Source organism: Larimichthys crocea, chromosome VIII (genome assembly GCF_000972845.2).
Source record: "Larimichthys crocea isolate SSNF chromosome VIII, L_crocea_2.0, whole genome shotgun sequence".
Taxonomy (NCBI): Eukaryota; Metazoa; Chordata; class Actinopteri; family Sciaenidae; genus Larimichthys; species Larimichthys crocea.
The window spans coordinates 31,373,071-31,386,171 of record NC_040018.1 but is presented as its reverse complement, the minus strand read 5'-3'; the positions used below and the strand labels follow the sequence as shown (position 1 = coordinate 31,386,171).

Here is a 13,101-nt window from a genome sequence, read left to right as displayed (position 1 = left end):
TTGATCAGAAGTAATGTAATCAGAACAAATACTCGAGTACAGCTGAACATAGTTATCACAACGAGTTGCGAGTATTTTAGAAGTGAAGTGAGTTCCAGATTTCCAGTGTTGTGTCACAATTCCTGAGAAGGGGAAACTCCTGGAGCATCATTGAGAGCAGAAAGTCTGACGGTCCCTTTAAATGACGTTTGATGGATCCTCGACACAGAGCGTTTAATTCTGCGATCTGTGCGTCGACGTTAAATCATGAGGCGGAAGGTTGTAGTTGCAGGTGTTGGGGAAACACCTGGCGAGGGCGGAGAGAGTTAGATAATTAGCGCCACTAAGCCGAATGTATTTTCTAGATTTTCTCAAGCATAACTACATGAACATGATATTTTTCGGGGAGCTGTTGTCATGGCAGCTGAGTGTGTCTGCACCATTTCTGTGTTTTCATGCTTAGAAACTAACCATGACATCACTGCAGAGTTATGTAATGCAGAGTGAGTCGTGGGCCTCCGTGAACTGACATCCCAAAACACCTTTAAACGCATGCAGCTTCTAACGTTGACGTTACACTTCATCAACCTCTAGACTCGCGCTCCCAGACGGCCTGGATTTGATTAATGTGCCACCAGCAGGAGGTTAGATGTATGGCGCGTTAGGTGTGTCTTCAGGCAGAACATAAGTTACCTATCATGGAGTGTGAGGGGGTTTTTAGGGGAGTTTCGGCCCTCAGCTGTTTACATCCCTGAGATTTTCCACTTTCTCACACATGTTGAATCGTCCAAAAGCAGGTTGGGTTCATGTGATACGTCGAGGCTTTAGGTTCCCCCCACGATTTCTGAGCCCTTCCCCTCCATCTGATGAGGAAAAGCTTTGCAGGATTTGTGTTGTTTCTGTTGCCACGACAGTGAATCAGACGGCAGCGTGTTGCCAATTTGGGCAACAGATAGAAGGAAGGAAGGGAAAGCTGTACTTTCAGTTTGTGTGTGCACGGCTGTGTGTTGCAAAGTGACTACTGCTGCAGCTTCGATCGATCTTCTGTTAAAGATTCTGGTGAAGTGTCTAAATCACTTTTTTGTGCATCTATCCATTCTCTTCCTCTGATCTGAGGTGGGGTTGCGGTGGCAGACAGGATGGGATCAGATATATATAGTCCCTCCAGCAAGTTCTGGGTCTGCCCCGGGGTCTTCTCCCAGTTGGACTCGCCCAGAACATCTCCAAAGGGGAAGGCATCCTAATCAGATGCCCGAACCACCTCTGCAATGCAAAGCAGCAGCAGCTCTACTCCGAGCTCCTTCCTTTGAAAGGTGTTCAGGCCACGTCCAACTGGGACGAGACACCGGGGGAGGGGAACGCCCCTGGATCCTCCAGGAGGAGCTGGAATGTGTTGCTAGGAAGAAGGGACGTCTGGAACGCTCTGCTAAACCTGCTGCTTGAGAAGCTCCTTTCAGCCGATGGCGTCTCATTCTTTCAGTCACCCCCCAAAGCTCATGACCGTAGGTGAAGGCTTCGCCTTGCCCCCAAAGAAGCACTACCTTAACGTGGTGATCCTGGGAGCTGTGTTGTCTGTGGTTGGGTCTCTCAAGGGAATGTGATTCACAAAGACCCCCATGAACACAGCGACCTGTAGGACCCCAGACTAGGGAAACCGTGGCCCAGGAGGGGAACTCACTGGCGAGCGTCTGGTAGTCCATGGGTCCCGGCTGGGCACAGCCCCAAAAACACGACATGGAGCCACCGCCCTGTTGGTGCACCACCTGTTGGGAGAGGCCTAGAGGTCGGGTGCTTCGTCAGCTGAAGGGGCGAGTCATTTTTCCATCAAAAAGTGTCGCAAATCAACCAAACCGATGTCAAGTAATTCTACAAAAGAACAACAAGAAACACCTGTCCACTCGTCATGGTTTTACTCGGTTCTGCTGCTCTGTGTTCATTTGGGTCATGGAGTGTGGAGTCAGTATATTCAGAGAAAAGATGATGTGGAAACTGAATTAGAGAAAGAAAAAATCTATCAGCAGCAATTTAATGTAAGAAAAAGAAGGAGGACGTCATTTTTGAGGATTTTTCCACAATCATCCTCTGGCCGCTGGCTTCTCCCGGAGAACGTGCCAAGCTGTTGTTCCACCGACTTGTTCCCGGTGTCCTCACGTCCAAGGGCAGCGTGGAGAGAGGTGATGAAAACTGAGTCAGGCAGCGGAGGAGACGAGTCATGAGCAGATGTTGGCGAGATGCCGGCTGTCGTCTTCCAGCCTCGGCACTGAAGAACAATGACAGAAGATTGTTGCAAACTGCACCACGAAGATGAACATATTCCTACAAGGAGCTGCAGTTACCTGTAGGTCCTTTCTCTGGTTCATACGATGCAAAGCTTGTAGCGTAACGTAACTGTTGTATAAGAGCAATATCACATGAGAGGGAGTGCTGTTATACTGAATATCAGCACGTCTGTGATTAAATCTTAAAGTTTTATACATTTACTCGTCATGAAGAGAACAGTCAAGTGAAAGTGCAACATCTAAAAATAGCAGGAGGAGTTCCCCTTCAAGCTTCTTTACTGGGCTTCCTATTTATTTGGGCATGTTGTTGTGGTTAACAGTGGTTGGTTAGCAACTTATCGGTCGCTTTGTGGCGCACGCCCTCTGACCAGGATACAGATTCAAGTTTGAGTCTTAACAATACAGTTGAAACACAGTTGAAGTCAGAGAGTAAATCTTGAAGTGCGTCTTCAGACTCATTAACAGTCCCGTCTAACACGGGACAATCTGAGGGGTCCAGTGGCGCCTCAGTCGGTCCAGAGAAGTCTGCGGTGTTTCTGGATATCTAACTTTAGAGTCTGAACTTCATCTGTAGCTGCAGAGATGAACTGAGGTGCTCCTGACTTCGTGTGGTGATATACTTTACTGCTGCCCGATGGGTCGGAGGTCACGGACAGTTTCTCTGATTCTCTGAATCTTTGAACGAGATTCTGGAAATTCATTCAAACTGTCCACAAACGTTCTTAAACTGATGAACCTCGCCCCGTCCTTGATGTGAACGCCTGAGCTACTATGACCTGTTACCAATGAGCCTGTTCACCTGTGGAAGCTTCAGACGGGAACTTGATTGACACGTGTGGCTGCATCAGATTCAGAAGTTAATCAGTTTGAACGTTAATGAATTAAAGGGAAAAAGGTTGGTGGTGCTTTAGGTGGGGAGACGATCTAAGATACATGTAGTGTATGAAGTAAGTACATCTGCGATGTTATGACCCAGCTCGTGTATGGAAAGGAGGGAATGTGAATCCAGATGTACTTACAACAAAAACAGGTGTTTAAACCAACGAAATAAATCTAAATAATCGAACTACCGAAACAAAATCAAAAGAAAAAACTCAGTCGAACTTTTATCTAACATCCAAAGAACAGAAAGAAACGACATCTCTGAACCTGGAAACACCACCAGGCACACGCTGTGGAATGATACAGGCAAGTATCGTAGATTTTACGGTGAAAAACTGCCAAACCGTGACAGTAAAAGGCCGAAAAGTACGCCATGATCTTCATTTATACGCCATGATCTTCATTTATACGCCATGATCTTCATTTATATGCCATGATCTTCATTTATACGCCATGTCCAGGGAATTTATACAGGATAAAGTATAATTTTATATTTGATAGATTTTATTTTATTTATTTTTTCACTGTAAAATCTACAGACATTTTAAATTATTAATAAAACAGCAACCTTAAACGTGAAGTCAACAGTACTAATGTCCTTTAAAAGGTTACGCCGTATTTATTCTGGCAACCAGCTGACAGTTTTTTACCGTAGTTTATTTCACTGCTCATTCTTACTAGAAAACTTGAACACGTTTTCCTTCTCGTCTCTCTGTGACAGACGTCACATCTGTTTAAAATGTTTTCACGCTCTGATCTGTCTCTGTTAAAACCTTCAAACTCTCCTCAGAGTCCTGCACTGCGAGCCCATTGGACGACAGCCTGAGGGACATCACAGACGTGGCCCCCTGTCGAAAGAGGCGCTTTCGTCACCTCGGCGGCCCCGACCGCGACCCGGCGGTGAAAAAGCCGAACACGCAGAGAACGAGGTGAGCGACGACTGCAGCCGAAACACGCGCGACGTCATTCACAGCCGTCACGTTCAGCGTTCGTCCTACGTGAGGCTCTCCCGCTTTGTGGTTTCTTTATTGGCTCTGCAGCTCGGGAAGCGTTCATACAGTCAGCCCCAGATTTGTTCATTACACCGGGGTGTGACACCTCCAGCTAAAAATAGGACTCTAAAACATCTTTAAATGTTCTTTATTGTTGTAAGTCGGGGTTAAAATTCACCTCCCTTCTTTAAATTATCATAATTGTTCTGTCTTTGCCTCCACCTCCTCCTCACCTCCTCCTCTCTCTCCTCTCTCTCCCTTGAATGGGAAAATCAAACATCATAAACGCTTCCTGTCAGGGATCTTGTTCTTTATCAGAGTCAGAGGTCGCCCCCCACAAGTTTGTACGCCGAGTACACACAAGGGGCCGCAAAGCTGATCTCGTTCGTATGTTGGCGGCCGGTCGTAAACGGCTGATTGACCACAACACGATTTGTAAATATGTGAAGGAATGTGAGGAGGTCCAGCTCCTCCCGGAGGATCCCGAGGCGTTCCCAGGCTAGACGGGGCTATGTAGTCTGCTAACATTAGCTAACAGCAGCTACAGATGCTGCAGAGCTGACCGTGACCTCGTTGCGGAGTCCGAGCTCCTGTTTGGCCCGTCCAGCTGCACACCTTCAGGGCGTTTCATCACGTTTACAACATTCCTCTGAGACAGAAAATCAGATTCAGCTCTCAGGAGTTTATTGGTGATAAAAAGAGCAGCGGCGTCCTGCAGGTCGTCTTCCACCGCACTCGTCTGTTTTATCTCTTCAGCCACACAAACACATGCTGCCCGGGGCTTCAGGCAGACCAGCTGGTGAAAAAGACCTTTCCACTCTGGAAAGCAGCAGGAGGCTGCATCAGGACCCAAGTTTGTGTTTGAATCAATGCCTCAGTAACAATCTGCTCCACCAACATCATGAAGGCCACCAAAGGTGTTAGTCACTCGATGGCGATCCTCGCCTGTCGACTTGTACGGTAACAAAACACCTGGAGAGCTTAGTCCATGATTTCATGACTCGTCAGTCGGTCTCGAGAAGTGAGAGATGTTTCTGCCACGTTAATGATATTTAACTTTAGAGTCGGAACTTCATCTTTAGCTACAGAGATGAACTGAAGGGTTCCTGAGCCCATGTAGTAATAAACTTTATACAGTCTGTGGTCACGGAGACTACGTCCAGGTTTTAGACAGTCTGCGGGGACGTCACAGAGACTACGTCCCCAGGTTTTAGACAGTCTGTGGGGACGTCACAGAGACTACGTCCAGGTTTTAGACAGTCTGCGGGGACGTCACAGAGACTACGTCCAGGTTTTAGACAGTCTGCGGGGACGTCACGGAGACTACGTCCAGGTTTTAGACAGTCTTTGGGGACGTCACGGAGACTACGTCATCATGATACTATCACCTGTTCACCTGTGGAAGTTTAAACTTTATTGAGACGCTGCATCACATTCAGAAAACAAAGTTGATCATGAAACATTTCGACAGGTGATGAAGCTCTGATCGACAGCTCCAGAGTTGAGTGAGTTTTCTGGATATTGGTGAATGTTGTTCTCAGGTCTGAGCACAGTGCAGCGGGGGGATTTCTAAGGGAGGTCTAGGACATGAACTCTGGAGCCAGAGTCGGTCAAAGAAACTTTCTCCCTTTTCTTTCTTTCTCCTCACACTCCTCTTTGTCGTGTCTACAGTCTCTGTGTCAGCCAAAACCCTCCACAATACTAGTGCTCTTGTTCCCACATGTGCCAGTTTCTCTTTGGACGTGGTCGGTTTAGAAAACGTCCCAAAGACGCGTCTCAATCTGACGTTGTTTCTGCAGCCCCGTGCGTCCAAGCCTCTCCACTGAGTGCCAGCCACTGTAAGCTGTGCCACATGCAGATGGGCCATGACGGTGCCATCCATCCCCAGCTGCCCCGGCAGGAGTTTGCCCGTTACTGAGCCCCATTACCAGACTCTGACTGCAGCAGTGAGCCGATGAGCAGCTGTGGCTGCAGAAGCTGCTCCCCCTCCGAGCTGGCAAACACCGGCTGCAGAAGAGAGGTCTTTGTCTGAGAGGTAGCTGTTAACGTGGGGGGTGGAGGGGGTGGAGGGGTTGTTGGCAGTCCTACACCCGCCTATTGTGTTTTTTCTTTTTTCTTTCCATCGCTGCTCAACTCATTCACCTTCCTCCGTCACCTCCGTGTTGTTCTGCATGCAGGCCGTCCACACGGAGGAGGAGCAGCCTGAAGAGAGTTAAATGAAGCCACATGAGCCGAAGACCAGGACGGCTAATTAGAGGGGTTGCGCAACGTTTTGGGAAATTAACTTATTTGAGACGATCGGTGTGTTTCTGACTTTATTCATCTCAGACTGACCTTCATGCTCCGGGTCCAGGTTTTAGACGTCACGGAGACTACGTCCAGGTTTTAGACAGTCTGCGGGGACGTCACGGAGACTACGTCCAGGTTTTAGACAGTCTGCGGGGACGTCACGGAGACAAGTCCAGGTTTAGACAGTCTGCAGGGCCGCCATAAACAGAATCTTTAATTATCTCTATCATATACATGTGCTTGTAATCGATTTTTACAGCTGTCATGTCACAAACTTTAAACCCTCTCAGTGTAAAACACTACAAGGCTCCACAGGCGAGTCTTGTAATGTTATCTGTGATGGTAGAAGCGATGTTTGATCGTTTACAGAACCCGTTCGTGTGTGTGTAGGCGGAAGAGAGTGTGTTTCACTGGAAGTTTTTTTCATGGGAAAGTACACAAACACTTACACCTCAAGGACACGAGTCCAAACTGAGACTTCAGATCCGGACGACCAGCTGTTCAATAAAACGTTTTTTTCTAAGGAAGCGTTCAACACAGACGATCCTCAACAGTTTGAAACACTTGAAAAAAACACTTGAACTCCCCGCAGACTTCTAAAACCTGGACGTAGTCTCTGTGACGTCCCCGCAGACTGTCTAAAACCTGGACGTAGTCTCTGTGACGTCCCCGCAGACTGTCTAAACCTGGACGTAGTCTCTGAGACGTCCCCGCAGACTGTCTAAAACCTGGACGTAGTCTCCGTGACGTCCCCGCAGACTGTCTAAAACCTGGACGTAGTCTCTGTGACGTCCCCGCAGACTGTCTAAAACCTGGACGTAGTCTCTGAGACGTCCCCGCAGACTGTCTAAAAACCTGGACGTGTCTCCGTGACGTCCCCGCAGACTGTCTAAAACCTGGACGTAGTCTCTGTGACTCCCCGCAGACTGTCTAAAACCTGGACTAGTCTCTGGACGTCCCCCGCAGACTGTCTAAAACCTGGACGTAGTCTCCGTGACGTCCCCGCAGACTGTCTAAAACCTGGACGTAGTCTCTGTGAGTCCCGGACTGTCTAAAACCTGGACGTAGTCTCTGTGACGTCCCGCAGACTGTCTAAAACCTGGACGTGTCTCTGGACGTCCCCCGCGTCTAAAACCTGGACTTGCTCGTGACGTCCCCGCAGACTGTCTAAAAACCTGGACGTAGTCTCTGTACGTCCCGCAGACTGTCTAAAAACTGGACGTAGTCTCCGTGACGTCCCCGCAGACTGTCTAAAACCTGAGTAGTCTCTGTGACGTCCCCTCCGACTGTCTAAAACCTGGACGTAGTCTCTGAGACGTCCCCGCAGACTGTCTAAAACCTGGACGTAGTCTCCGTGAGCCGTCCCCGCAGACTGTCTAAAACCTGGACGTGTCTCTGTGACTCCCCGCAGACTGTCTAAAACCGGACGTAGTCTCTGGACGTCCCCGCAGATGTCTAAACCCTGGACGTAGTCTCGCTGACGCCCCGCAGACTGTTCTAACTACAACCTGGACGTAGTCTCTGTGACGTCCTCTCAGACTGTCTAAAACCTGGACGTAGTCTCTGTGACGTCCCCGCAGACTGTCTAAAACCTGGACAGAGTCTCTGTGACGTCCCCGCAGACTGTCTAAAACCTGGACGTAGTCTCTGTGACGTCCCCGCAGACTGTCTAAAACCTGGACGTAGTCTCTGTGACGTCCCCGCAGACTGTCTAAAACCTGGACGTACTTTCCGTGACGTCCCCGCAGACTGTCTAAAACCTGGACGTAGTCTCTGTGACGTCCATCAGACTGTCTAAAACCTGGACGTAGTCTCTGAGACATCCCCGCAGATTGTCTAAACCTGGACGTAGTCTCTGAGACGTCCCCGCAGACTGTCTAAAACCTGGACGTAGTCTCTGAGACATCCCCGCAGACTGTCTAAAACACACGTAAAGTTCAGTGAAACACGTTCTTTGACTTGGCGCTGAACCTTGAAGCGACAGAACTTTCTGTCTGCCCGGCTCGTTCCAAACTGAATCTCTGTTCAGCTTCTGCACATAATTGTGGTGCATGCTGCAGCTCTGCTACGTCCCCACACCAGCTCTGTGTGGGGGCTCCTGTGTGTCCAATGCCTGAGCTTAACCTCACCTCTCGTCATGTCCCTCCTCCGACCGTTCCAACGGGTCGTTCTGAGCCACGAGCTCACTGGAGCGACCTAGACCACAGTGTCTGTACGCCTTTGTCAAGGGAACGCCCCGCTCCACTTTTTTTTCTTTTCCTTTCTCCTTCACCGTCAATACGAAATTTCTTTGTGCTCTACCCCCTGATACTCTCATTCCGCCTGTGTTTCTTCCCCCTAGACAGGTCCTGTATTCTCTTCGGGGTGCTATTAATTAGATACGTCCCGGTTTTAGGACGGTTGCTCCGTGGACTACGTATTTCAGATGTACTACGTTCCAAGGTTTTAGACAATCTTGCGGGGGATTCCCGGAGACTCCGTCCAGGTTTTAGAAGTCTGAGAGGACGTCACAGAGACTAACGTCCATGTTTTAGACAGTCCCTGCGGGGAGTCTCAGAGCCATTCAGTTTTTAGACAGTCATGCGGGGACGTCACAGAGACTACGTCACGCAGGTTCGTAGACAGTCGCGGGGGACGTCACGAGATCGTCCAGGTTTTAGACAGTCTGCGGGGACGTCACAGAGATAACGTCAGGTTTTAGACGTCTGAGAGGGACGTCACAGGACTACGTCCAGTGTTTCTAGACAGTCTGAGTGGGGGGACGTCACGGAGACTACGTCCAGGTTTTAGACAGTCTGCGGGGACGTCCCGGAGACTACGTCCGGTTTTCGACTCTGCGGGGAGTCACGGAGACTACGTCCAGGTTTTAGACAGTCTGCGGGACGTCAGAGCTCGTCCAGGTTTTCGACAGTCTGGGGGACGTCACGGAGACTCGTCCAGTTTTAGCAAGTCTGGGGGACGTCACAGAGACTACGTCCAGTTTTAGACTCCGGGAGTCCGGAGACTAGTCAGGTTTTAGACAGTCTGCGGGACGTCTCAGAGACTACGTCCAGGTTTTGACAGTCTGCGGGGACGTCAGGACTACGTCCAGGTTTTGACAGTTGCGGGGACGTTCACAGTGTATTTTTTCAAGTGTTTCAAAACTGTTGAGGATCGTCTGTGTTGAACGCTTCCTTAGAAAAAAACGTTTTATTGACAGCTGGTCGTCCGGATTGAAGTCTCAGTTTGGCTCGTTCCTTGAGGTGTAAGTTTGTGTACTTTCCCATGAAAAGAAACTTCCAGTGAAACACTCTCTTCCGCCTACACACACACCAACGGGTTCTGTAAACGATCAAACACTCGCTTCTAGCCCTCACCAGATAATCATTACAAGACTCGCCTGGTGGAGCCTTGTAGTGTTTTACACTGAGAGGGTTTAAAGTTGTTGTGACATGACTCAGCTGTAAAAATCGATTACAGCCACATGTATATGAATGAGGATAAATTAAGTTTCTGTTTATGGCGTCCTGCAGACTGTCTAAAACCTGGAAGTAGTCTCTTGTGACTGTCCAACGACAGCTGTCTAAAACCTGGACGTCGTTCTCCGTGACGTCCCCGCAGACGTCTAAAACCTGGACGTAGTCTCCGTGACGTCCCGCAGCAGACTGTCTAAAACCTGAACGTAGTCTCGTGACGTCCCCGCAGACTGTCTAAAAACTGGACGTATCTCTGTGACGTCCCCGCCCGACTGTCTAACACATGGACTATTCTCCGTGACCGTCCTGCAGACTGCTAAAACTGGACGTCAGTCTCCGTGACTTACCCGCAGACTGTCTAAAAACTGGACGTGTCTCCGTGACGTCCCTGCAACTGTCTAAAACCTGGACGTAGTCTCTGTGACGTCCTACAGACTGTCTTAACACCTGGACAGTATGTCCGTGACGTCCCTCAACTGTCTAAAACCTGGACGTAGTCTCCTGACGTCCGCAGACTGTCTAAAAACCTGGACGTAGTCTCGTGACGTCCACAGACTGTCTAAAAACCTGGACGTAGTCTCCGTCGACGTCCGCAGACTGTCTAAACCTGGCACGTAGTCTCGCTGTTGACGTCCCCGCAGACTGTCTTTCAAAACCTTGGACGTCGTCTCTCGTGAGCTCCAACTGTTAAAACTGGACTGAGCATTGAAGGTCAGTGAGATGAATACTCAGAAAAACCAACACAGATCTTCTTCAAATCAGTTAATTTCCCAAACGTTAGCGCAACCCCCTAATTTAAGCCGTTCCTGGTCTTCGGCTTCATTTGGCTCATTCCACTTCCTTAGGCTTGCTCCTCCTCCGTGTGGACGCCTCATGCCGAACCACCGGATGGTGACGAGGAAGGTGAATGAGTTGCGCCGCGCTGACCGACCCACGAAAACAACAAACCACCTTGGCGGGTGTCGGATGCCAAACAACCCCTACCACCCCTCCACCCCCCATTCACAGCTACCTCTCCGACAAACCTCTCTTCGAGCCGGTGTTCTGGTTTTGGGAAAAACGAGCCGGGCGACAGAAATTCTGTCGCTTTCAAGGTTCAGCGCCAAGTCAAAGACGTGTTCCACTGAACTTTACGGTGTTTTGACGACTGTCTGCGGGATGGTCTCAGAGACCGTCCAGGTTTTAGACAGTCTGTGGAGACATCTCAGGAGACTACGTCCAGGTTTTAGACAGTCTGGGGGAGCGTCACAGAGGACTGATCCAGGTTTTAGACAGTCTGCGGGGACGTCACGGAGACTACGTCCAGGTTTTAGACAGTCTGCGGGGACGTCACGGAGACTACGTCCAGGTTTAGACAGTCTGAGGGGACGTCACAGAGACTACGTCCAGGTTTTAGACAGTCTGCGGGGACGTCTCAGAGACTACGTCCAGGTTTTAGACAGTCTGTAGGACGTACAGGAGATACGTCCAGGTTTTAGCGTCGTGGACGGTTCCGAGACTCGTCAGGTTTTGACAGTCTGAGGGGACGTCCACGAGGACTACGTCCATTTTAGACAGTCTGCGGGACGTACGGAGGACTACGTCCAGGTTTTAGACAGTCGGCGGGGACGTCACAGAGACTACGTCCAGGTTTTTAGACCAGTTCTGCGGGGACGTCACGAGACTAAGCAGGTTTAGACCGTCTGTAGGAGTCACAGAGGACTACGTCCAGGTTTTAGACAGTCTGCGGGGAGTCACGAGGACTACGTCCAGGTTTTGACAGTCTGCGGGGACGTCACGGAGACTCCGTCCAGGTTTTAGACAGTTCTGCGTGGACGTCACCGAGACTACGTCCAGGTTTTAGACAGTCTGTGGAGAAGTACAGAGACTACGTCCAGTTTGAGACAGTCTGAGGGCGCATAAACAGAAACGTTTAATTATCTCTATTCATATACATGTGCTGTAATCGATTTTACAGCTGAGTCATGTCACAACAACTTTAAACCCTCTCAGTGTAAAACACTACAAGGCTCACAGGCGGTTTGTAATGATTATCTGTGATGGCTAGAGCGATGTTTGATCGTTTACAGAACCCGTGTGTGTGTGTAGGCGGAAGGGAGGTGTTTCACTGGAAGTTTTTTTCATGGGGAAAGTCCAACAAACACTTACACCTCAAGGGGACACGAGTCCAAACTGAGACTTCAGATCCGGGACGACCACGTTCAATTAAACTGTTTTTTCTAGAAGCGTTCAACACAGACGATCCTCAACAGTTTTGAAAAACACTTGAAAAATACACTGATGACGTCCCCCGCAGACTGTCTAAAACCCTGGAAGTAGTCTCCGTGACGTCCCCGCAGGACTGTCTAAACCTGGACGTAGTCTCCGTGACGTCCCCGCGACTGTCTAAAACCTGGACGTAGTCTCTGTGACGTCCCCGCAGACTGTCTAAAACCTGGAGAGTTCTCCGTGACGTCCCCGCCGACTGTCTAAAACTGGACGTAGTCTCCGAGGACGTCCCCGCAGACTCTAAAACCTGGACGTAGTCTCCGTGACGTCCCCGCAGGACTGTCTAAAACCCTGGACGTAGTTCCGTGACGTCCCCGCAGACTGTCTAAAACCTGGACGTGTCTCCGTGACGTCCCCGCAGACTGCTCTAAAAACCTGGACGTGTAGTCTCTGTGACGTCCCCGCGACTGTCTAACAAACCTGGAACGTAGTCTCTGTGACGTCCCGCAGACTGTCTAAACCTGGACGTTAGTCTCTTGACGTCCCCGCAGTCTGTCTTACAACCTGGACGTAGTCTCTGCGTCGTCCCGCAGACTGTCTAAAACCTGGAAGTCCTCTCCGTGACGTCCCCACAGGATGTCTAAAACCTGGACGTAGTCTCTGTGACGTCCCCGAAGGTACTGTCTACAAACCCGGACGTAGTCTCACGCTTGACAGTCCCCGCAGACTGTCTAAAACCTGGACGTAGTCTCTGTGTGACAGTCCCGCAGACTGTCTAAAACCTGGACGTAGTCTCCGTGGACGTCTCAGGACTAGACTAGTCTAGAGAACCTGGGATTGCGTCAGTTCCGCTCTTCGTTAACCGTCCTCCTACACGAAGACTGTTCGGTGTCGTCACTGACCTGGCTTCGTGAGCTCTTTATCTGTGGATCTCAGCCCGTCAGGACTGTCTACACATGCTCATGGCTCTCGCCGTCATGTGTCCGTGAAGTGCTTATAGACAGTGCACGGAAGACC

At 49.9% G+C, this 13,101-nt stretch overlaps 1 protein-coding gene across 1 annotated transcript in view; it reads left to right on the top strand.

The window, feature by feature from the left end:
• xrcc4 (X-ray repair complementing defective repair in Chinese hamster cells 4) overlaps positions 1 to 13,101 on the top strand; it is a 49,225-nt gene that overhangs the window by 32,197 nt on the left and 3,927 nt on the right. Inside the window, exon 7 of the mRNA XM_027281737.1 lies at positions 3,931 to 4,069. Within this exon, the coding sequence (XP_027137538.1) occupies positions 3,931 to 4,069 (139 nt within the window). The remainder of the gene's footprint in view (positions 1 to 3,930; positions 4,070 to 13,101) is intronic.